At 56.4% G+C, this 25,059-nt stretch overlaps 1 protein-coding gene across 1 annotated transcript in view; it reads left to right on the forward strand.

Annotated features, from left to right (window-relative positions):
• The window catches only part of SDK2 (sidekick cell adhesion molecule 2), a 262,181-nt gene that overhangs the window by 101,136 nt on the left and 135,986 nt on the right, over positions 1 to 25,059 (forward strand). The window contains exon 2 of the mRNA XM_059049005.2: positions 19,330 to 19,489. Within this exon, the coding sequence (XP_058904988.1) occupies positions 19,330 to 19,489 (160 nt within the window). The remainder of the gene's footprint in view (positions 1 to 19,329; positions 19,490 to 25,059) is intronic.

Raw genomic sequence — 25,059 nt, forward strand, 5'->3', positions numbered from 1 at the left:
CTGAGGCTTTGGAGCTTTGCTCAGCAGGGGTCAGAACCCCTTCCTCATCGCTCCCCCTTCCTGTCTGGTGTATGCTCCATGCCCCTTCTCTAGCTCTGGGTCCCAGACTTGGACATCCACCTGGATATCCACATGCACCTAAAACTAGACTCAGCATCTTTCCCCCAAAGCAGCTCCTGCTCCAGGGTTTGGGTCTTAGGAACCATCACCACTGACCTCCTCCCTCGGACAAGCCCCACAGTCTAACAAGGACCGTCTCCATCCTGCCTCCAAAATAGCTTCCACGTCCCCATGCTTCTCTCCACCCCGACTGTCACTGATGCCGAAAACTCGGCCTCTGTGTACCGGTGCTGAATCGAATCTCAGAGACAGAGTTTTGGGAGAAGTCGAAAAGAATAGCGTTATTGCTTTGCCAGGCAAAGTGGGGACACAGCAGGCTCCTGCCTCAAAAACTGTGTGTCCCAACCTGGAAGGATTTGGTGAGGAGTTTTATAGCAATGGTTCAAGGGTGGGGTTGCTGATAAAATTAGGGTGTGTGCAGGGCCTGTACTCCTTTACTCTGGCCTCAGGTGGTCTCTTACTGAGCTTCTCTGGTTCCTTTAATCTGGCCTCGGGTGGTGGTCTTTGGAATGAAGAATGCTGACACCTTCCATTTGTTGGGGGTTTTAGTTCTGTAGGAGAGCTCAAAGATATTGTTGTGTGTATCCCTTGAGGTGGAACCAGGACCCTGCCCCAAGGCTGCACCATTGTTTCTTGACTGCTCCTCCCTTGTCTCTGCACCCCCTCCCTTCCCTGATTAGCAACTGTTCTGATCTGCCCTTTGGGATTCAGGGAGGGTCATGAAGGCTGGAGTCTGTTCCTACAAACAAGGAATGGGGGACACAAAAGGCTTCTGTGCCCGGGAGGCCCACAGGGTCCTGCTCCGTTTCACCACCAGCAGGGTCCAAGCTAAACCACCTCCTCTCTGCTCACCATCATCTCCCTCTCTCTCTCTCTCTGGGCAGGGAGATACTTTCTCCCCGGGACTGAAAGAAAGTGAAGTCTCCAGGGACTTCCCTGGTGGCACAGTGGTTAAGAATCCGCCTGCCAATGCAGGGGACACGAGTTTGATCCCTGGTTCTGGAAAATCCCACATGCCATGGAGCAACTAAGCCCGTGTGCCACAACTACCGAGCCCACGTGCTGCAACTACTGAAGCTGGCGTGTCTACAGCCCATGCTCCGCAGCAAGAGAAGCCACCGCAGTAAGAAGCCCGCGCACCGCAACCAAGAGTAGCCCCCGCTGGCCGCAACTAGAGAAAGCCCACGCGCAGCAACGAAGACCCAACGCAGCCAAATAATAATAATGGTAAATAAATAAATTTTTTAAAATTAAAAAGAAAAGAAAAGAAAGTGAAGTCTCCAGAAGGAGGTATTGCTCCCCAGAAATCATCTCTCCCTGGAGATCATCCCTCCCTGGACTCTCCAACAGCAGCCCCTGCACCATGGACTCTTGGCATCTGCTGTCATCTTCTTCCTTCCCTGCCCCTCCCACCACACTGCAGGAGGAACAGAGGAAACTGCAAATGTCACTTCATGAGCTCCAAGACTGCACGGTCTTGGTCCCCACCCTGTCCCAGTGTGTCACGTGGAGGCCGGCGGCACGGAGCTGACAGTCCAGAGCCACTGGATTAATCCATGAGAGAATGACTCACAAGGACCGTCCTGACTGCCCCACTAATCTTCAGCAGCCCCCTCTGCCCCCAGGACCCACGGCACCTGGTCCCCAGGGCTGCGGTAGGCCGTGCTCCAAGATGCCTCACCCGTTTGAATGCTGTCTCTCCAGCGGTGTGGCGGTGTCTTTGTGTTGCAGGGCCTTGCGCGTAATTGGTGTTCACTGAGCAGAGGGGCCGGTGAGATGAGTCATGACCTTGAGACTGTCTGGGCTGAGAAGGTGCAGGTCCTTTATTCCATACTCATCAAGGGTCGTTCAAGACCGTCCTCAACCGGACTCTCCTCTGGGAAGCGGGGAACAAAATTGAACTGGGAGAGGCGAGAGATGGAGCTTGGGCTGATCCCGCCACCCCAACACGCCCCCAGGAGGCACGGGCACGAACATATGCACGCGTGTGCGCGCACACACACACTCAGAAACGCCAGTGCCTCTCCACCGCCCTCCGAATGACATCCCGACTCCTGAGCACAATTGATAAGCCCTTTATTCTCTGGAACCTCAACCCTCCCCGTTCATTTATTCAGAAACCCAGCTAGGAGATACCTTTGCATTTTCCCGTTTTCTCCTTGCCCCACTTCTATGAGGCAGGCGCTATTCTCCTCACCTCCTTCTCCTTAAATGAGGAAATCAGGTCAGAGGGACTAAGCGATTTGCCCAAGGTCATGCAGCTCCTAACTGGAGAAGCCAGGGCTTGAATCCAAGTTCCCTCCACAGAGGCCTGCGCCCACGGCCGCGGGGCCAGCTAGCCTCGCCCAGCCCTGCAGGCGCACCCCTGCACCTTCCGTCCCCACCGTCCGGAAATACCTGAAGTTCCCAGGAGCCACTGTTCTCTCACGCTTCCTGGCTTTTGCACACATGGAACCCTCTGCCCATGACAGCCCCCGCCTGGTGCACATCCTGCCCTCCCTTTGGGATGCTGCTGGGACCACCTTTCCCTGTGAGCCTGTGAGCAGCTGGAAGGCGGCAGTTTTCTTCCGGTTCACAGTGTCATCTCCCAGCACAGAGTAGGTGCTTAAAAAAAAAAACAGTTGCTGAATTAGGGAGTTGAGTGAACGACTGAATGGATGCAATGTGTACCTTATATTATGACTGAGGGCCACGGGCATTTGTGTGAGATGGACGTTCTAGGGAGGAGGGTGGGGGCCTTCAGTGGGGATGGAGCAGCCAGTGCAGGACCTAGTGTCTGGAGAGAAGGCTCTGGGCCTGATGCTGAGTGTGCTGCTTTGAGGGAAGCCAAGGGGGAGCAGAGAGTCAGGAGAGGCCGAGGAGGGATGACGGGGAGGTCAGGAGGCCCAGCCAGGCCCCCACCACCTCCTCAGCTTCCTCGGCCTCCGTGAGCTGCTTCCCTGCTCTCTCCCCATCCCGCCTTCTCATTCATGCCTCTGACAGTCTCGCATGGGGCTTTTTCGGACCACATGCTCTATCCATTTGTCACCAGCCAAACAGCCCGATTATTTTAACTTATTGTCCTTTCCCATCCCTTGTAGGCTTCCCGTCCACGCCCCCCTTTCCCACGCTGGGTTTGCCCACCGCCAAAGCACGGCTCCCAGGTTGTCCTCTTCTCCCCACGCCCGAGCGTGGCCGGCCAGGGAGCAGAGATCTCCTGGGAGCCTCCTGGCCTTGGCCCTTTGAGGACGCCTTCTGGAGCCCACCTTCTTATATCAGCCCCCCACGCTGGCAACAAGACCCTCACCCATCCTCCATTCTTGCCTCAAGTGCCATCCCTTGCTCACTCCTCGGCACCCCAGGGAGGGATGGGCAGAGATGAGCCTGGCCGTGACCTCGAGGGAGACTGAGGCCAGGAGAACTAGCCCGGCTTTGCCCGAGGTCACACAAGTCCTGGGGAAGTGGATCTCAGTCGCCCCAACCATGTGCCCTGGGTGATGGTTTGGCCCCGGCTGGGGGCCTGACCTTGACCTTTCCCTTGGGACCCCAGGCAAGCCTGTGTCCACGGGAACGGTGTGCTCATGGTAGGAGCTGGAACTCTTGTCCCTGCCTCCCTGGGACTCGTGGGTGGTCGAGGACAGAGCACCCGAGGTGGCTACCTCGCCTTTGCAGCCCACTTCCGGTGTCACGGTGGGAGGAGCATGGACTCGGGGGACAGACAGCCTTGTGCTCCAGTCCCGGTGCCCCACTCTGGCCGTCGGTGTGGCCTGGGCTAAGACGCTTCATGAATTGGAGCATCAGTTTTCCTATCTGTACAATGGTCAGTCGTACCTACCTGGGCTCAGGGATCACACCCACGGAGCATGGGGACACCTGGTCCTCGTAACCAAGGACAGAGGCTGGCTTCGGGGGTGTGGGACCCTGGCTGGGGGTCACTTCTCCAGCCGAGCCAGAGGGGAGAGGGCAGTGAGGGTACGATTCCCAGATCACTGTCTCTGGATGGCGGGTCCCTGCAGGGAAAGGGGGAGTGCAAGGAACATCTCATCTACTTCCTGCGCCCGGGAAAGCTAAATATCCTCTAGCTGGCCGTGCCCCAATCGCGGGGGGAAGGCGGGGGCTGCGGTCCTAGGAAGGAGGAAGGAAGGGGGCTGGCCACGTGCGTGGGTGGGCGGTGGAGCGGCCGCTCTGCTCTGCTTCCCAGAAAGACTCGGCTTCCGGGGCATGAATTGGAAAAGGCCAGTGCGAGGCCATCCGTCACTCAGGTGCCTCCTGCCTACATGCCAGCCCTGGCTGGCTGCCGGCAGCTCCCTGGCCCGTGCGGTGTCGCCAGTCACCATTAGCGGAGCTGGGGCCCCAGGGCAGAGCAGCTGGCGTGAGGCTGGGGTCAGGATGGCACGTCGAGGACTGCACGTCAGAGGTGACCAGTGAGCCTGGGCAGCGGTCGGTCGGGGGCGGGGCGGTCAGAGATCACAGCAGGAGCCTCTGGAAACCAGAGAATTCCTTTCACTCTCTCTTCCTTCGGTATTGAGCTCCTACTCTGTGCGAGCAGCCAGGGAAGGGACCGAGGGCACAAAAATGACCGAGAAGTGTCCCCTCACAGCTTGGCGTCCAGTTGGGGCATTCAGAAGATGCGGGGACCCCCGAGGGTTCTTGTGCTGGCTCAGTGCACACAAAAGGGGGGCTCACTTCTACTGGGGGGGAGCATCTGTGAAACCTCCGTAGAGCAGGGGGCTCCGCTCGATGCTGGCTTTTGGGGGGGGGGGGTCACTTTGAGGGGGTGCCTCAGGTTCCCGGGGCTGTCATAACCATGTGCCACTAACTAGGTGGCTTAATGCAACAGCAGGTTTTGCGTGACAGTTCTGGAGGCCGTGCTCTCTCTGAAGGCTGCATGGGAGACCCCTTCCTTCCCTCTTCCAGTTCCTGGTGTCGTCAGCATTCCTTGGCTTGTCGAGGCTTCCCTCCAGTCTCTGCCTTTGGCATCACACGGCCGTCTTCCCCCGTGTCTCTCGCTCTGTGTATCAGTCAGATTAGATTAGGACCTGCTCTGACCACCTCATCTTCACTTGATCACATCTGCAAAGACCGTATTTCCCAATAAGCTTATAATCAAGGGTACCAGGGTTAGGACTTTCGTATATCTTCGGGGGAACATAGTACAACCGTAACCGGGGGTACAGCAGGAATCCACGAAGACCATTCCGTGGCACCCAGACCTCGCTCCATCAAGGAGGGTGGAGGCCAGACTTGGAAGACAGCAGTGGACATCTGTTAAGCCCTTGTGCCCATTTTATAGACGGGAGAAATGAGGCCAAGGGCTATCAAGTGAGACAGGGTGACTTGGTGTCAGAAAAGCTAGGCTCGAATCCTCCCTGAAACCCCTCTTCCTCAGTTTCCCCGTCTGCCGACAAAAGGGGCTGGACTAGACAAGTTGTACGGGCGCTCCCCGCTTGGGGGGGTGCATGGAGCCAGTGGGAGGCCACGGGCACTCGTTTGTTGGGGTCAGAGCCGGGACGGGCTGGCCTGCAGCCCGGGGCTCTGTGTGATGTCCAGCCCCAGCAGCCGCCTCCTTCCTCGCCCCGCGCACACAGGAGGGCCGGGGACCGGGGTCAGGAACATAAACCCCGTTTTGACGTGAACCGCGGCACCCGTGGAGATGCTCTTGGTCAATCTGGCGTGTCTCTCATTAGTATGAATTTCCTGGGTCTCTGTCTCTCTCGTTTGCCGTCGGCATCAGCTGCCAGGCCCAGGCAGAGGGCTGCGGAGCCCGATTAGATCTGGGGACGCGGCGTAAGGAGCGAGAGAAGGGAGGGGAGCCTCTGAGCAGAGGGGAGGCCCCCTGACCTCCCTGGGCGGGTAACGGTCAGGGGATCAACAGCGGCCAGCAGATGCCGGAGCCCCCTCCTGCGGCCTCTGGCTTGGCCACCTTTCACACACCACAGATGGGCTCTGGGTTTTCAGAGGGACAGAATGAAGGGGCAGGGCGGGGGGTCCCGGCTGGCTCCCGGGCGAGGATTAGGAATGCGGCCTCTGGAGCAGGGTGGGGACACCGCCACCTGCCTCTGCCCCTCCCCACCACCCCCTCCTTTCAGCGGGTTCCCTCGGCCTCTCCAAGCCGGCGGCCAGGCCGCTGTCCGGAAAGGCCACCTGCCACCAGGGCACGTGAGCCGAGGCGGCCAAGCCAGGGCCCGGCGGGCAGCGGGGGCAGCTGCAGCCTGGGCCAGGGGTCAGGACGCCCTTGTGAAGTTCAGCCTCATCCCCCCTGCGCCCACCGGCCCGCATCTTGGGCTGAGTTCGCTTCCTCCCCTTCTCCGCCTGAGCTCGCGCTCCGGGTTGGCTTTTGGTGACCCTGGGTTTGGTGGGAGCATCGAGAAAGCTGTGACTTGTGGTGTTTATCCGTAACCCCACCCCGGCCACTTCCCAGGCACCAGACGTGGGAGGGACTCACCCCTGCCGGCCGCCATCCCGCACTGGACCACGGGACGGTTAATCCTACCCCACGTTGCTGCGTGGCGAGGATAAGAAAATGCACCCGAGGCCCGGAGCAGAGCAGCAGAGCACACGATCCTCCCCAGACCCCGTAGGGCGAGCGCTCAGCCAGGCCTGGGGTCCTGGTCTCTTAAGTTCTATCCCAGCGAATCCTACCGAGACCTGGCAAGGGGAGCGATGCAGGTCTCCCCGTGCACCGAGGAAGCGACAGCTCAGAAGACTCGGGTGCTGCTCAGTTCGTAAGCACAGAGAGGGTACCCTATGGTCCACCTGCAAAGCGGAGGCTTTCTGCCCTCATTCTTTTTTTTTCTCTTTTTCAATATTTTGGCTGCACCACGCGGCGTGTGGGATCTTAGCTCCCCGACCAGGGATCGAACCCGCACCCCCTGCCCTGGAAGCGCAGAGTCTTAACCACTGGACCGCCAGGGAAGTCCCTCTGCACTCATTCAAACAGCCTGTCAACTTGGGCAGCAGCCGGGGAGGGCGTTCGCTTGCAACCAGGATGGGCTTTTAGCCCTGTGCCCGTGAGCCTGCTGAGAAACCCAGCCCACCCTCCGTAACCTACAGAGTGGGCCCCTCGCCGGAACTGGGAGGGGCCCCGAGCATCCCATCAGGGGAGGGCAGGGAGGAGGTGAAGGCAAGAGCCAGGTGACTTCTTAGGATGTGAAAGAGCTGTTAGAACTTCTCCCTGCCCTCGCCACTAAGGAGCATATGGGGCTGGGGGCAGAGAGTGGGGAGGGGGTGGGCTGGAGGGGGCTGAGTGGAAACAGGGGGACAGGGAAAGACCTTGTCGCCAGATTTACTTGGTTTTTTCTCAACTGAGGTAAGACTCATATTGTAAAATCAGTGGCTTCCAAGTGAACAATTCTGTTGCACCGAGTACCTCTGCAGTGTGGTACAGCCAGCATCTCTACTTAATTCCAGAACATTTTCATCTCCCCGAAAGGACACCCTGTACCCATGAAAGCAGTCACTCCCCATCCCCCTTCTCCCGACCACCTGGCAGCCGCCAGTCTCTGTCCTGTCTCTGCATTTATCTCTTCCGGATGTTGCACACACATTGAATCATACATGTGCTCTCTTTGATGGGAAGACAGAGAAATGTGGCCCGAGCCTCCTGCATACTCCACCCCAAAGCCCCTGCCTGCTGGAAAGCCCCCAGGCCTGCTCAGAGGAAGCCGGCAGGTCGGCCCCGGCCCCTGGGTATGGCTGCCTCCACGTGGCTGTCCCCGGTGGCGACCGGGCGCCCGAGCCCTGGGCTTGGTCTCAGCGCGGCAGCTAACGTGGGCCCCTGGGCATCTCACCTGTTAAGTGGGAGGTTGAAAGGCTGGGTCTCAGTGACTGCTGTGCCACCACTACCACCCCCGCCCCGTGAGGTTCAGAGACAAGAAATGGGACTTCGTGTGATGGCAAAGGCAGCCTAGATCAGAGATCCAGAAACTCTTCCTAAAACAGGAGGAAAGAGAGAGACAGTGGCACCTGCTCCTGGTCCAGCAGGGGCAGCAAGGACTCGGTCCCTGCCAGGCCCGGGGGGCTTTCTGCTAGTGACCAGGGCCAGTAAGGCAGGCAAGGAAGGCGGTCAGGGCTGCACCAGGGCCTGTTTCCCTGCGACTGGGCATGGCCCCCGGGTGGTGGCAGCTGGAAAGGAGGGTGGCATGAGTGCCCGTGCAGTGACTGGGGAAGGGCCGTGTGTGCCGGCAGGCGCGTGCGGGCTTCTTTGTATCATCCAGCTTGTAAATTGCTCGGCGCCTGTAACTGCTGAAAGGGCCATCGAGCTGCGTGGTGTTATTATTTATGATGAAGCGCAGAGGTGCCTGCCAGGGACTGGAATGGGCTGAGCGCGGCACGGGATGGACGGCAAATTGAACTCCAATTTTCTGCTCCGCAGTCTTTGTTACATGTCACAAAGCGCCGGAACACTGGGGTCACCAGCCTGATGAATGTGTGCTCTTCCTGGTGACGGCAGCTCCATCTCGCAGCCTCCCCCCAGGTCCAGCCGCAGACTCCTTGCCTGTGATCCAGGAGCAGCGCTGACCTCAGAGGCCTTGCAGGAGGGCAGGCGGCCGTGGGTTCGAAACCCGGCCCTGACTCTCCGGTGACCCGTCTCCTCTGCTACGCTTCTGATGAGAGACATAAAAGGGCAGGAATCATAACTCGCCCCCGAGGTGGCCAGGAGAGGATTAAAAGAGAAAACACAGGGAGGTCGGCGTGCATTAAGCCTGCAACAAACACGTCCTCTTCTCTTCCCTCCTCCCAAGGCTGAGCTGCCCACCTGACCCTGGGAAGGGGAGGCGGGGAGGAGCCACTGATGGAGAGCAGCCATCTGGGGGGCAGGGGGTGAGGCCAGCTGCCCCCCCAGGAAGTTGGTGCCGACGCTAAGTCACATGTTCCACCAGCTTCCCTCACTCCCTGTCTCCCCTTCCTCAGACCCGGAGCACCGCCTTTCTTGAGGGCATGGCCTTTCTCAAGGGTGGGAAAGAGGCAGAAAAGGAGGTTACCCTTGGGAAGCATGCCACCCAAAGTTTGGGAACGCTGTCCACTCTCTTCGCACAGCCCTCTGCGCCCTGTGTCCGACGGGGCCATCGCTGGCCAAGGTAGACCCTGGGGATGCCCAGGCTGTGGGTTCTTGGAAGCACCCCCGAGCCTACCAGCCCTTTTGCCCTCGGCTTTTCCAGGCCGGTGGGTGGCGGACGTTTCTCCATCACCAGAGCTTAGGGGACAGGCTGAGAGGGGTACCCATGGGGTGGAGAGAACTCACCTGCTAGGGAATCTTCGAGAGGATCGGCTGGGGGTGTGACAGATGCCATGTGGGACAAGTCTCCGTGGGCCTGGCCAGGCATCTGACCCCCAAAGCTGAGCTTTAGCAAGCCCTTCATCCCTGGAGGTCTCAGGTCCCAGCTGTGAAACTGGAGAATCGCTCCAAGCTGGTGTCCCTCCTGGGGGTCACCGGGGGGGAGTTGAGTGTCATCCACACGGCATCGTGGAGCTTCTTGGAAGAGATTCCAGGAGTTAGTGAAAATTTTATGATCGCCGCTTTTATAGCTGAAATGAATCTGAACGCACTAAAATGATAATAGCGCCATTAGGCAAAAGCATTCTAATCGATGGTATAAGTTTAATCCCTGAACCCTCCAGCTGAAATGTATGACAGGGCTCCCTTCCCCTCTGTTAATTGCAAAATAAACCCATCGGAAATGAGAACCATCTTTTTTCCACGCAAGGCTGGGGATGTTTGGGCGTTAATTTACCTGCGCGGTCCAGGCGGGGGGCCCCGGCTGGGAGATGGGTGTGCAGAGGTTACACCAAGTAAGGACGAGGAATAATAGCAAACCCCCTTGTGTGGGTGTGTTGTGTCAGGCACTGGCCGAACCCCTTCCCCTCTCCATCGGCCTATGAGACAGGCACCACCATTATCCCAGTTTTCCTTTGAGGACACTGAGATGCGGAGGGGTTACAGAGAGATGTCCGGGGTCACACAGCTAGTGAGTAGCCGAGCCGGGATTCCAATCCAAGTAACCCCCACTCCCAGGTCACAAATCACACTACTGCTCAGACCTGGCAATGCCAGAGCTGGAGGAACATAGAGGGATGTCAGCTCCCAAGAGGGAGGTGGCCCGGCCGAGTTCAACAGCAAAGTTCCCTTGGCTTTTTCCTTCATGGCTCAGGGGCCTCCTGCACGTCAGACTCATTGCCAAGCTCTGGGACCAGGGAGGCGAAGGAGCCCCGTCCCCACCTTCCCATGGCTGACACAGTAGCATGGGAGCCACCACGCCTGCGGCTCTCACGTGCGTCCTGCATGCTGTAGGGGACGTGGTCCTCAAAGTCTGAGGGCCGTGGAGCTGGACAGCAGGAAGAGAGTTACAGAGCACAGCACAGTGGAGCCTCGGAGGGGCACCGGGCAGGACTGTGGCTTTTTTGGTGGGGGTGGGGGAGGCTGGAAGTACAATCGGCGAGCTGGCTCGGGGGAGGGAGGCTGAGAGCTTGGGACACACCCCCGCCCTTCACCAGCCTGGGCCCCTCGGCCCCACTCGTCATTCCCCAGGGCCGTGTCGGGGCTCGGCTGTGGTGGCTACCCTGGTGGCTGGGCGCCCCCTAATCAGATTAGATGTGTATTCAAACAAATTGATGATCCGTTCCATTAGATGCTTTTTGAACACGCTTTTCTGAGCGAGAAATCCATCCGGCAGCAGCTGTGGAGGCCGAGGCATAATTGACTGCCGCCCACCCCCACTCCGCCAGGCCCCCCACGTCAGAAGGTGCCTGGTTCCTGAAGGTCACCGGCGAGGATTAGATTAAGGACGGCGAGAGCCTTCTTTCCTGGCTAATGAAGCACTTGGCATGCAGGCAGCGCCGAGGCTGAGCTGGACCGGGCATCTGCCAGGAGACAGGGAAGGGGCATAAATTAGCATCTCATTTGTGGGCGAGGCAGTGAGAGGAAGGGAAGCCGGAGGGGAGGGACCAGGGGGCTGGGGGGCTTCGAGGCCCTGGCTGGGCGGGCAGGAGCCGGCAGGCCGTGTCAGGCATGGGGGTGGGAGGGGGAGGGGCACAGCCGGGGAGCCCGGGGTCCTCGGCCTGCCAGCGTCTGCCTGCTGTGTGCACGCCCCGAACGTTCCTTTGGGGGGCGGGGCTCAAACACCCCCACGCATGGCTGCTCTTCCGGGTCCCACAGCTTCCCTACTCCTGAGCCCCCGCCCGGGCAGCTCCCCGGCTCAGCACCTCGCCCGACTCTTGGGTTGGGTTTCGGAGGAAGAGGAATCGCTGACGTGATGCAAAAGCTCCTGCAGCTCCAGCTCTTCCTACCGTGGTGCTGAACCTTTGCTCAAGGCTTTAGCAGCCACCCCTAAGCAAGACTTGGTTCTTGAGCCAGCTTGCAGTGGCCGTGAGGGAGCTGGATTCAGAAGGCTCAGATCTGAGGCATTCAGGAGACTATGGCCTCTCCGAGCGGGACGCCTCCAAGTCGGGGGGAAACGGGCGGGGCGGTGATAGCGCCCCTGGCCCCCGTTTCCCCGTCTCCTCCCCACGCGGTCACCTCCCGGGGTCTGAAGGGCAGAAAAAGCATCCCGTAGGTGCCAAGCGCTGAGCTCCGAATCTGGCATACGTTCGCTCGCTTGGTCCCCCCAGCTGTCCCTGGGGCAGGGGTTGGGAGCCCTTCCGTGGACAGACAGGTGAGGCTCGGGAGGTTACCCGGCTCAAGGGCACACTTTAGGTGGCATAGCAACTGGCATTTAAACCCAGTGTCTCTTCTCTTCCCCCACTGGGACCTTCAAGCCAGAGCCTAGGGAAAGGGTGGTACCTGGGGCCTTTCGTGGGGAGCAGAGCTTTGGATGGGGGCCTCGGGTCAGCGGCTCCTTCCCAAGAAGCCCCCGGGGCTCCGACCCCTGCCTCGGTTTACTTGACCCCTTCTGCCCACATCTGTTCATCTTCCGGACTCTGACCTCCCTTAATCCCAGGTTTCTCTCCCTGCACCCCCGTAGCCCAGCCCTCCAAAACCCCACCACCTAGGTGGACTCGTCTCCCCTGGGCGGTTCTGCCCCATCAACCTTCAGCATCCTCTGGACTCATGCCCGGTCAGCCTGCCTGCTGCACCCTCACCCCCGATCTAGTCCTAGGGCCGTGACATTGGAGGCTGGGGTAAGAATGCCCCTGCCACACAACCGGCGCGGCCCCTGCTTGTGGCTTCAAAGCCGCGACCCTGAGAGAGGCCACCATCCCTCACTTACCACCCGCGAGGCCACGGGTCGGGATGTGAAGAGTGGGACAGCTCAAGGAAGCCCCATGTCACCTACAGAAAGGTCCAGAACTCTAGAACCTGCCAGATCTGGGTTTCCATCTGTGTGGCAAGTTCAAAAGACCAGCCGTTCCTGAGTGTCGGCTTTCTCGTCTGTAAAATGGGGATAAAGGTAGTACCATCCTTGAGAAGTTCTCGTGACACTTAACTGAAGAGATGGACATAAAGCACTACGTGTTGTGGGAAGTTCCATAGGTCGTATGAAATAAAGGCAGCAGGAATAGATGTGTAGGGAGAAGTGGGGTTTGTGGAGAGGGGCCTGTGCTGAGCCCCTGCTTCCTCTGACCCGGGGCCCAGCCTGCTTAGGTCTGTGGCCGCCAGCCAGCTCCAGGGAGGGGACCGGCTAGGAGGGCATGGAGGTCAATCCAGGACAAAGGTGACCGTGCAGAGGCTAGGGGGTGGTGAGCTGAGAAAGTTTGAGAGAATCCCAACCTCCACCCCGTCCCCGAGCTTTCCGGAGACATTCCCGATGGCTGTGTAGTTACTGCGTGCCCAGAAGGGAGAGCTGCTAAAAGAGAGAGGCTTTGGGGTCTTTCAGAGCTGGGAAGGGGACTGGTCCAGGCCCGGTGCCCCGTGAAGCTGGCTCTGGAGGGCAGATGGACACCTTTTGGCCAACTAATTGCCCTGGTGGTGGGTGGAGGTCTTCGCCCTGACTGGCACTGCCAGCTGGCAAGGGTCTGGCTCCAGGGGAGGTGGGGTTCTCAGGCCCGGGCTGGCTGGGAAGTCAAATTCCAGGAGAGATTGGGGGAGACCCCTAGAGAAAGGTGACATTATTGTGCTGGGGGCTGAAGGGAGGGGAGAGGTTGAAGTTGAGATAAGCGTCTGTGTGGGGCCATTTAGCCTGGAGCTTGAAGTAGAAGGATGACGATAAGTGTATTTAGTGGGAGTTTGGAGGAAAAGTCAGCCAGGGGCCCCCTGAGCTGTTCTGGAAAACAAGAAGGAAGCCCAGGACTGAGGCCTCTTGTCCACCTCTGAAGGCGGCTCTTCCTTCAAGAGGCTCAGGCTCTGGTGGCCAGGGACCCCCAGCCATGCCACACCCCCGTGTCTCATGCACACGGAAGGCCTGTCCTTGCCTGCATCGCCAGCAGGGCTGCCCGCGACCGTTGACCCCGCCCAGTCACGTACGTGTTTGCATCTGTGTGCACACATCTGATTATAAATAAGCAATAGACACATTTGATTATAAATAAGCAATCCATACCTGTGGGACGCAACAGAAAAGTTGCAAAAAAGCGTAGAGTAAGAAGTAAACCCCTCCCCACCCAGCCCCCAGCCACCCAGTTTTCCTCCCTAAAGCATCACTGAGCCCAGTTTCTTATGTGACCCCCTAGAAAAAGCCTGCGCCTATACAGGCAAATCTATTTTTATCCTTGAAAAACAAACAAATAAACTTGTGCACGAGTGGTAGCAGATTACACACCCCATTCTACACCTTGCTTTTTTCACTTAACAGTAGCTCTCAAAATTTGTTCCAGAGCCTTTCGCTGTAGAGAATGCTATTGTTTGGAGGTGTAATCATATCTTTAACCATCATCACCTTCTTGACAGACATTCAGGTCATTTCCAAGCTTTTGCTGTTACAAAACATAGTGTTGCCATGAAATGCTGTCACTTCACTCGTGCACGGGTGTGTGTGGAGGAGAAATTCCTTGAAGAATTGGTGGATGGGGAGGTGCATTTTTAGTTTCGATAGAATTGCCAAGTTGTTCTGCATAGGTGTGGTACCAAGGACAGTCCCCCAAGCTGTGTTTGCGACACCTGGGTCTCCGCAGGCTGGCCAGCCGGGAGTATCATCACACTTTCAGATCTTGGCCGAAGTGATAGAAAAAAAAAAAAAAGTGTCTTATTGAGTTTGCCTTGCCTTTCTCTTATCAAGAGGTTCAGCATCTTTGTCTATGTTTCAGAGTTATTTGTAATTCTTTTCTGTGAACGGTTCATATCCTTTGCCCATTTCTCTGTTGGTTTGTTCATCTTTTTCTTATTGATTTATGGGAATATTTTTTATATCAGGAAAATGAGCTCTTTGTCCATGATAGAAGTTACAGATATTTTCCCCCCGTTTGTCATTTGTTGCTTTTTGTTTATGGGTATTTTTTTTCCATGCAATATTTTTATATAGTTGAAGGTATCAGTTTGTTTTATGACTTTCTGGAGTTTGTGTAGTACTTAGAAAGTACTTGGCAAATTCTTTGTTTCGCCAAGATTGTATATTTTTAAACCCCGGTGATTTTTTTCTAGTTCTTCTAGAATTTCATTTTTCTTGTTTAAAACATGGATCCATCTAGAATTTATTTTGAGGTAAAGTGTGAGGAAAAGATTCAGCTTGATTTTCCCCCCCGCCAGATGGCATCCTGGTTTTTCCAAGGCCATTTGTTGAATAATTGATCTATCCCCCACTGACCTGAAATTCTACTTTCATCCTGTCTTAAATATCCCATATATATTGGGGCGTATTTCTGGACTCTCTCATTCATTGCTTCATCAGTCTATTTGGACAAGAACACACTTCTTTAATTATTGCAGCTTTATAATATAGTTCAATATCTGTGCTAGTCTCCTCTGCTTACCATTCTTTTTCAGAATTTTCTTGGCTATTCTTTTGTGGTCTTTTAAAATGTGAACTTTCAGATCACTTTGTCTAGTGAAAAAATCCTGTGTGTGTGTTTTCAAAGTGTTGGTTCTGTGCACCGTTCTCCATTTCCAGTGATCCCTTCCCACTGAGAACGTGGCTAGCAGGCCTGTTGTGTACAGTAGTCCAAGATGTGTACTGCACAGTCCTAGAACTAAGGTTGAGAGGAGCTGCTGGCCCCTTCCAACAGGGTATGAGCTCTGCCCTCCAGGGTATCTGCCCGTCTGCATATCCGATCAAGAATTATAATAGCTGCCTCTCCTATAGCATGCGCCAGGCACTTTCCTAAGCACTTTATGTTTTTTAATTTATTTAAGCCTCACAACAAATATATCTCCAATTTACAGCTAAGGAAACTGAGGTGCAAAACAGTTGAAGTAACTTGCCCAAGGTCAACGATTTATGTTACCCACCTGTGCAGTGATGACACAGAAATCTGTTCCTGCACGTAAGCACGCTCACACACACACACACACACACACAGATAGATTCACACTCAGACATACAGATACACATGCCATCAGATATGCATGCAGACATACACAGAGACACACACGTGAACACATACCTACGTTCATACCCAGATGCACACAGGCACAGACGCTCAAAGACACGCACACACACAGACACAAACGCACACACTGCTGTTCCCACCAGCATCCTTTTCCCATCAGAGTCTTTCCTTCAATGGCTCACGCACTCCCAGTTCCCCTGCTTTGGGGCAGAGCCAGCCCATCCAGGAAAACCGCCTGGCTGGACTCCCTGCCCTGGCTCTCAGCTCTGCATAGGGCCTCCCTCCCACATCCCTGTACCCAGAGAGGAGGGGGCCTTCAGCCTTTCAGGAAAAGGAGGCGTGACCGCATAGCAGGGACTCAGGGGAGGGGAGCCTCGGCTTCTACCAGATCGCCCTGTTAGGATAACCTGGGATGAGGGATGCAGCTCTGCGCTGGGTACCCAGCGGGTTCTCAGGAAAGGCTAACTGCATCCGTCCCCTCTCCGCTTCCCCCAAGCCATCGTCTCCGGCGGCCTCTGGAATGAACCCATCCGAGCAAAAGCCATTCGGCTCCAGACTGGCACCCCACCCCACCCCCGGGAGAGCCCGAGGAACGAACTGGCAACTTCAGACATGGGGGCGCATCGCCCAGGGAGCCGGGCTGCGGAGGCGAGGGTTTGGGTGCAGAGCGCGTGTGCCCGCGCGCGCACTGACTGTTCCGGCTCTGAGTCGGCCCGCCCCGAAGGGGCTTAATCCGTGGGGGCTGGGAATGTTGTTGTTTTAAAACAAACAGGGGACGACGGGAACTAACAGAGGGTTCTTAAAAACGCGGTTCAAAGGGCTCTTTGAAAGCTGCCGGAGAATGAATGCGCCTTTGAAGTGCGAACGTGTCCATTTGTTGAACTGAGAGCCAGCCGGCTGCCTCCGAGGGGTGGGGAATCGTTTTCCTTGGCAAATGGGGGCTTGCCTCCCTCTCTGCCCTCCGCCACCTCCAGAGGTGCGGTAGGACCCCCAAGCGAGGGATCCGGCGTGGCGGCCACTCTCCCAGGACACATTCTAGAAGAGGCGCCTTTTCTTTTTTAACATTTTTGTTGGAGTATAATTGCTTTACAATGGTGTGCTAGTTTCTGCTTTACAACAAAGTGAATCAGCTATACGTATAACTTATATCCCCATATCCCCTCCCTTTTGCATCTCCCTCCCATCCTCCCTATCCCACCCCTCTAGGTGGACACAGAGCACCGAGCTGAGCTCCCAGTGCTATGCGGCTGCTTCCCACTAGCTACCTATCTTACATCTGGTAGTGTAGGTACATCCATGCCACTCTCTCACTTCGGCCCAGCGTACCCTTCCCCCAACCCGTGTCCTCAAGTCCATTCTCTACGTCTGCGTCTTTATTCCTGTCCTGCCCCTGGATTCTTCATATCAAGAGGCGCCTTTTCAACCACCTCGAAGGCAGTGTGCTCACGTGACAGTCGTTAAGAGTGAGGGAGGGACCTGCCGATAGGCAGCGTCAGCTCCGAGATGGGAACACGCACGGTCACACAGAGAGACGAGGTGGGGCGGGCTGGTCCGGGGTGCGTCTCTTGCGCGTGTCTGCGCCTGCTCTCCGGTGGCCCCCACGGGGAGGGTCGGTAGCAGGGATGGGGACCAAGGAAGACTCCGCCACGCAGTCTCCAGTGGAGACGGAGCGTTACGGCCGGTCTTGAGTTGTCGGTCTGTGTGTAAAGCTCAGGGTGAGGCTTTGTCACAGATGCCGAACCCTCTCTGAAAACCAAGGGTGCCCAGTTCTGGTTAAATCTGAGGGTGAGGCCCCACTGACGCTCCAGAGACTCAACGTGTGATGCAGGAGGGGGCCCGGTGCCCCACCCCCGGTGGGCTGACCAGCCTGCCGGGCCGCGTCTTGATTCACTCCCTGTCGCCCTTGAGGTCACCCCCTCCCCGGCTCCTGACACGTGCCTCTTCCTCTGCTCTGGTTTGTTCCATATCTTAGGCCAAAAGAACAGTGTCATGGTTTTCACCCTCTGGACCCCCAGGGGAAAGTTGGCGCTCGGACCGAGGCATACCTGGGGCATCAGCCAACAGCGCCGAGGAGGATGGAACGCCCACCCTGACCCTGGTGGGGACACCCACTCTTCGATGTTGGGAAAGAAATGAACATTTGCAGCACGTTTACTCTGGGCTGAGCACGGACCTGGCATTTTCACAGTTCCTATCTCACTGAACCCTTGAGATTTCAAGGTGGCTATTGCTCTTCCTGAGTCTCCTGGTGGAGAAACTGAGACTCAGAAAGATGGATGCTTGTCCACGCCCAGGCGGCTGGGGGTCGCAGGCCGAGCGCCGACGGGATGTGGTGCCAGGACCACTCGCCCACCGTAGGGCTGGGGGTCAGGACACCTGGTACCTGGCTTGCCAGCAGCTCCCTGGCTTTGAGCACTGCCCACCCCTCGAGGCACAGTGGGATGGGTGGAAGGTGCTCGCACTTGGGTCTGGCGAGTCTGGACCTTCAGCGGCACGTGGCCGTGGGGTCCCCGAGCCGTATCCCTCACCACAACGGGAGCGCTGCTGTGGGCGCCAGGTGATAGGTGGGTGAGCTGGTGAATGGTGCTTTCTGGAGCCCGCTCCCTCCATCTGTCAAAATGCAGGGGTTCGGCGGCGGCACAAACTCTGGGAGTCTCGCCTTAAGCCCATCTTCTCCTCCATCCACGTTCCACCTTCCTCAAGGCAGGTGCAGGACTAGCTGGCTCCTCCCGTTCCAGCTGTGTTACCCTGGGCGGCTTTCTAACCGCTCTCTAAAAGCTGGATTATGATCCTGTCTCGTTGTGAGCTCGCGTGTGGATTAAATGAGCGTATGTTAGAGCCCCAGGAACAGCTCAGAACCTAGCAGGTGCTTTTAGTCCTTGTGTTGTTTCCAGATCCTGGCTCCTCCCCCAGCCCAGCCCAGCCCCTAAAGGGCGGGTCTGCTCAGTGATGGGCTTGGAGGCCCTCTCCGCGTTCTCTCCCCTCTCTCCCTGTCCTTTTGTCAACCCCCTGGCCTGTTTCACTTCTGCCCTTTTGCCCACTGGCCAGAGGGCAGAAGGCCTCCATTTCCACCCAAAGCCGTTGGTCTGAGTGGTCCTCTGACGTCCAGGATCCAGAGTGCGTTGTCTCCGTCGAGGGCAGCCGCGGGGGCGGCTCGTGCTTGGCTGGAGCGAGTCAGGTCACAGGGTTAGGGTAAGGGAGCGTAGCAACCGCTGGACCCACACCCCGGCCCAGCAGTGCCGTTTGCTCTGCCCCGACGGCGATCTGGTGTGCGAATGGGGAAGCCGAGGCCGGCTGGCCCAGGACCCGGATGGAAGATCAAGCAGCCTGGCATTGAGGGGGGCCCACTGGAGGGACTCTGCCCTTGATGCCTTTGCAGGGTTTCCTCCAGCCCTGGGAAGCAGGATTCAGGACACCCCCATCACCTGCCACTTTTGTCAACGCAGGTGTCCCTGTTTCCCTTTCCCTTGGGACATTTCTATTCCCTTTGGCTGAAGTGCAGTAAGCGCCGTCCCCCGCCACCCCACCCCCCCGCCGCTTCTGCTCTGGAAGGAGAAACCAGAAGCAAAGGGTATGGACTGGATGGGGATCCCGAGGGGAGAGAGCTGGAAGGTACTGGGGGGGGGGTGGCAGCAGTGGTGGTGAGCCTGGCGGGGTCTAGGCGGAGGGTGGCGGGGAGAGCTCCCTCTGGAGACAAGCCCTGACGTCACATGGACCTGAGTTCAAGTGCTTCCCAGGCCTGTGACCTTGGCAGGTGACCCGCTGCGGCTGAGCCAGTGATAACCAGCAACGTTGTGTCTCTGTTCCCCGCAGATGACGTAGCCCCCTACTTCAAGACGGAGCCGGTGCGGACACAGGTGCACCTGGAGGGGAACCGCCTGGTACTCACGTGCATGGCCGAGGGCAGCTGGCCCCTGGAGTTCAAGTGGCTCCACAACAGCAGGGAGCTGACCGAGTTCTCTCTGGAATACAGGCAAGCGGGCCGCCCCTTTCTTCCCACGCAGCCGCCAGGGTCCTGCTGTGTCCTGAGGTGGGGGCGGGTACCAGGGCGGTGGGCAGGGCCGCCGTGTAGCAGTTTGGGTGGGAGAGCCCCTGCTCCAGTGTTGCTGGGAGGCTGGGGTGACAGAAGTAGGGGGCCAAGGCCGCCCTTGCCCAGGCTGAGAAGACGCTGCCCTGCTGCACCCAGCAGAAGATGGCTGGGTGGCCAGGCACCCGTGGGCGGGGCAGAGGTGACGATGACTAGACTGTGGCCACAGCTGTGACCAGGTCCCCACCTCCCCTCCCCACTGAGAAGAGCCCTGCTCTCTCAGGGGAGCTATTGGAGGGGCCTGGGTCCAGCAGAGGGGTAGGGCATGCAGCTACCTGGGGTCTGTAAGGGGCGGACAGACTCTATTTGGGAGGCCAATTCAGGGGGGACGTGGAGGCGGGACCTCCCCCACCCAGGGCCTCTGCGCTTATCTCCTCTCCCTGCTGTGCCCTTGCACTGGGCTCTGGGTTGGGCTGCCCTTCGGACACTGCCAGGTGGGGATAAGGGAGAACAGAGAGAGAGAGAGAAAAACAGGGTCTCGGTGAGGGCAGGTTTGCTACGAGAAGAGCAAGCAGTGGGGCAGCTACTCCCCAGGCCGGGTAGCCTCCAGCCTTTCTCCCGGCTCTCCTTTCCCTGCTCCTGTCCCCCTATCTCGGCCTTTTTTATTGGCTCCTGACCCTGTGCCTGACCCTGTGATTAATCCCCGGCCTGGTTTTGGTGGGGAAACAAGATCGTCTCGCCCTGGGGATGTTGATACAAATCTGCCACCAGGGAGAGGAATGCAAATGACAAGAGGGGATTTAAGTGCTTGAGAATCGGTCCTTTCCAGAAAGCCGTCCTTTTCTTCATGAAGCAGGGAGGCCAGAGTTTGGGGTGACCCCAATGGCCTGGATGGGATGGTGATGAGAGCCGAAAATCCGGCCTCTGTGCACCAGTGCCAGATCTCAGAGACAGAGTTTGGGGTGAAGTAGAAAAGAATAGCTTAATTGCTTTGCCAGGCAAAGGGGGACACAGTGGGCTCATGCCTCTCAAAACTGTGTCCCAGCCTGTGATGATTTGGTGAGGAGTTTTATAGCAATAGTTCAAGGGTGGGGTTACTGATAAGATTAGGGTGTATGCAGGGCCTGCACTCTTTTAACCTGGCCTCAGGTGGTCTCTTTTTTTTTTCTTTATAAATTTATTTATTATTTATTCTTGGCTGCGTTGGGTCTTCGTTGCTGCGCGCGGGCTTTCTCTAGTTGCGGCGAGCGGGGGCTACTCTTCATTGCGGTGCACGGGCTTCTCACTGCGGTGGCTTCTCTTGTCGCGGAGCCCGGGCCGTAGGCGTGCGGGCTTCAGTAGTTGTGGCACACGGGCTCTGTAGTTGTGGTGCACGGGCCGGACTGGGGCTCGAACCCATGTCCCCTGTATTGGCAGGTGGCCCCTCAGCTGGTCTCTTGATGAGCTTCTGTGGTTCTTGAGGTTATCAAATTGTGACCTTCTCTCTGAAATGAAGAATGAATGCTTCATCAAATAGTTCATCTTCCATTTGTTGGGGGTTTTAGTTTTGTAGAAGGACTCAAAGATATTGTTCTGTGTATCCCTTGAGGTGGAACCAGGACCCTGCCCCAAGGCTGCACTATTGTTTCTTCACTGCTCCTCCCTTGTCTCTGCATCCCCTCCCTTCCCTGATTAGCAACTGTTTCGATCTACCCTCGGGACTCAGGGAAGGTCATGGAGGCCGAAGGCTATTTCGTAAAAACAGGAAATGGGGGACACAGAAAGACTTTGGTGCCCAGGAGCCCCACGGGGTTCTGCGTGGTTTCAGTGGGAGTGGCCACTTTGGCAAAGGAGGGGGCAGGAGAGGCCGGGGCGGGAGACCACCCTCCCCTCTGTGGACGGTGAGAGACCTGGACCAGGATGCAGGAGGCCCTCCAGTGCTGGCCACTCCGGGCCTCGGTTCTCCAGGGAGCCACGGGAGACCAGAGGGGCCTCCCAGGGTGGGGTCCCCGTGACGGTTTTCAGCTGGGGTCCAGAGCCTTCCCAAATGCTGTCTGGCACCCTGGGCAGTTTTGACGGTGTCCCTGAAAAGCCCCTGCAGCCGCTTGGATGGTGAACATATGCCCGAACGGGCACCCTGCGAGCGTGCCGACGGCATATACCACACTCTCAGTGGTGTCCTTGCCCTTGACTTGAGCTGGAGGCAGGGCCCAGGAAGAGAAGGAGAGTTGGTTCTGATCCGTTTCACAGCCATCCTTTTGATGCCTGGAGCTGCAAGGACGTGGGGTGGGCATTACACAGAAGCAGAGTCTGGCTCGGCTTCGGGTTCAGACTTGCCTGGCGATGGAATGGGCTTCCTCCGGACACAGTCAGCAACCTGTCCCTGGAGGCATCCAGGTGGCTGTCAGGGTGCAACTGTGGAAGGTGGTGATGACGGTCAGAGTCATCGGCAAATGAAAAAGAATTTACTCCCTGGCAGACGTTATGATGGGCGCTGTGAGACCATCTTGTTTAATCCTGCCGGCAGTCCTATGGATAGGTTCCAGTGTTTTCTCCATTCTACAGACGAGCAAACTGAGGTTTAGAGAGATGAAACAGTCCACCCGAGGTCAGGTTGTTGAGTTGGGCTTCACATGTAAGTCAGCTGACTACAGGGCTTGAATTCTTTACCATCCGCCACGCTGCCTCTCGTTGAAGAAAGATTGAAGCCGTCGCCTCCTCCATGTGTGTCCTAAGCATCTTTCTGCTAACTGTGCTCTGCACGTTCTAGAAAACAAAGCTCCATATCAGAGCTTGGTTGGGTGGAAGTTACTCAGGGAGACGTAAATGGACGTCCATTCGGGAAACTCATCCTCCAGCCTCCTCACCCCCAGAAAGGCTGGCTGTTACAGCAGGGTGCCTGCCGTGGGCCCGAGGACAAGTCAATCAGGATTTTCCTCTGATCAAAAATATGCTTGGGGGCCTCCCTGGTGGCGCAGTGGTTGAGAGTCCACCTGCCGATGCAGGGGACGCGGGTTCGTGCCCCGGTCCGGGAGGATCCCACGTGCCGCGGAGCGGCTGGGCCCGTGAGCCATGGCCGCTGAGCCTGCGCGTCCGGAGCCTGTGCTCCGCAACGGGAGAGGCCACAGCAGTGAGAGGCCCACGTACAGCAAAAAATAATAATAATAATAATAATAAATAAATAAATATATATATGCTGTGGCCTTCCCTGATGGCACAGTGATTGAGAATCCGCCTGCCAGTACAGGGGACACGGGTTCGAGCCCTGGTCTGGGAAGATCCCACATGCCACGGAGCAACTAAGCCCGTGCACCACAACTACTGAGCCTGTGCTCTAGAGCCTGCGAGCCACAACTGCTGAGCCTGTGTGCCACAACTACTGAAGCCCATGCGCCTAGAGCCCGTGCTCCACAACAGAGAGAAGCCACCACAATGAGAAGCCCACACACCACAACAAAGACCCAACACAGCCAAAAATAAATAAATTAATTTAATTTTTTTAAAAAAATGAGCTGTTCTCACAGGGAAAGATCTACACTCCTCAGTGTGGCCTTCAGAACTCTTCATGTTCTGCTCCTGATAGCACCTGCTTTAGCCCCTGCTGTTCCCATCTGAGGTAACACATTCCCACCAAACAGGACCCTCACACCACAGGTCCTAGGACAGTTCCTTCCACATGCCCTTCTTTCTGCCTTTGTCCAAACTGTCCTGTCCCCTCCACTTAGAATATTGCCCCTTTCAGAACCTTCCTTCTCTCTCCTGCAGGGTTCCAGCTCTTGGAAAGCCTTTCCTGATTGTACACATATGTGTTCTCAATAAATCTCTCTCTCTCTCTCACTCTCTCTCTTTCTCAAATACACACACACTCATTTCTGCCTCTCTCTGCCCTTTGTGACTGCCCATAATACATCCCATTATACTTTGCCTTCTAATTATTTACACGAGAGCCTGCAAATAAACCACAGAATGAAGTGAGAGCCTCAGGCACCTTGGTGGTTCCAGGAATCTCAGGTTCCTGGAGGTTCCAGGAATCTCAGAACCAAGAACTTGATACTGCCAGGCCCTCTCCCCTCTGGACTGCTCAGCTGTGCCCACCTCTGGGTTCAGACTTCATTCTCATGCGGTGAGTGACACTGAGAATTTTGGGAATCACAGGCTCACAGCCACATGATCTCAGAGTAGAAGGAATTTCCCCATAGGAGTTCCATGTAGAAAGTCCCAGGGAAGGATTCTGATTGGTCCAGCTTGGATCTGCCCTGCCCAATCCCGATGGGAAGCAGCATGGAGTGCTGTGATTGGCCAGGCCTGCATCATGTGTCTACTCTGAGCCATAGGACATTGCGCGGCAGCCCCCACACCAGAGCCACGTGGTGGAAAGGAGGGTGAGAGCTCTTAGCAGAAGAAGGGAAAAGGGTGGTGGGGCAGACAGTAGCCCCCTGTGTCCACTTTACCACCCCTGCCTCCTGTGAGGGCCTGGCTCATAGCAGGTATTTTTCCTTCCTTCTTTCTTTTTTTTAAATTTTGTAGTCTTTTTTTTTTTTTCTTTTTCTTTTTTTGGCAGTACACAGGCCTCTCACTGTTGTGGCCTCTCCCATTGTGGAGCACAGGCTCTAGACGCGCCATGGTTCACGGGCCCAGCCACTCTGCGGCATGTGGGATCTTCCCGGACCGGGGCACGAACCTGTGTCCCCTGCATCGGCAGGCAGACTCTCAACCACTGCGCCACCAGGGAAGCCCCTCTTTTTTTTTAATTTTGAAAATTTTCAGATCGTGGAAGAATTATAAGATAGTACCATAAACACCTGTATACCTTTTTCCCATTCCCCAATTGTTAATATTTTGTATCATTTGTACTCTCTCTTGCTCATTCTATGCACACGTAGATGCATGCATCCATCTTTTTTGCTGAATTATTTAAGACTTAGTTGCAGACATCATGTCAATTCACCCCTAAGTAGAATTTCCTGAAAGCAAGGCATTTTCCTACAGAACTACCACACAATTTTCACACTCAGGAAATTGCACATTGAGATAATACTACTGTCTGACACGCAGTCCACATTCAGATTTGTCCATCTGTCCCAATTATATCCTTTGTGGACATTTTTATTGCTGTTGTTCAATACAGGATCTGATCAAGGACCACACATAGGATTTAGCTGTCATGACTCTTTAGACTCCTTAAATCTAGAACATTTGCTCATTTTTCTTTCCTATCTTTCATGGCATTGACATTTTTGAGAGTTCAGCCAGTTTTGCAAGATGTCCTCCAAGAATATTACGTAGATATATATCTATTTCAATGCTTCACAATTACAGGCACCCTAAGTCAGTTTGCACCATTATCAGTGATGGTAGGTCTTACCAGCTGGTCAAGGTAATGTTCACTAGATTTCTCCCTTGTCCAGGTATTGATGTATCATCTCCCCTTTGAATGATAACTTGAGACTCTGTGAATATTCTCCTCCCCAGAAATCTCTCACCGAGTGGTTTAATAGTCATTGATGAGTCTTACCTGAATCAATTATTACCAAGGT

The sequence above is a fragment of the Kogia breviceps genome, chromosome 19, assembly GCF_026419965.1.
Source record: "Kogia breviceps isolate mKogBre1 chromosome 19, mKogBre1 haplotype 1, whole genome shotgun sequence".
Classification (NCBI taxonomy): Eukaryota; Metazoa; Chordata; class Mammalia; order Artiodactyla; family Physeteridae; genus Kogia; species Kogia breviceps.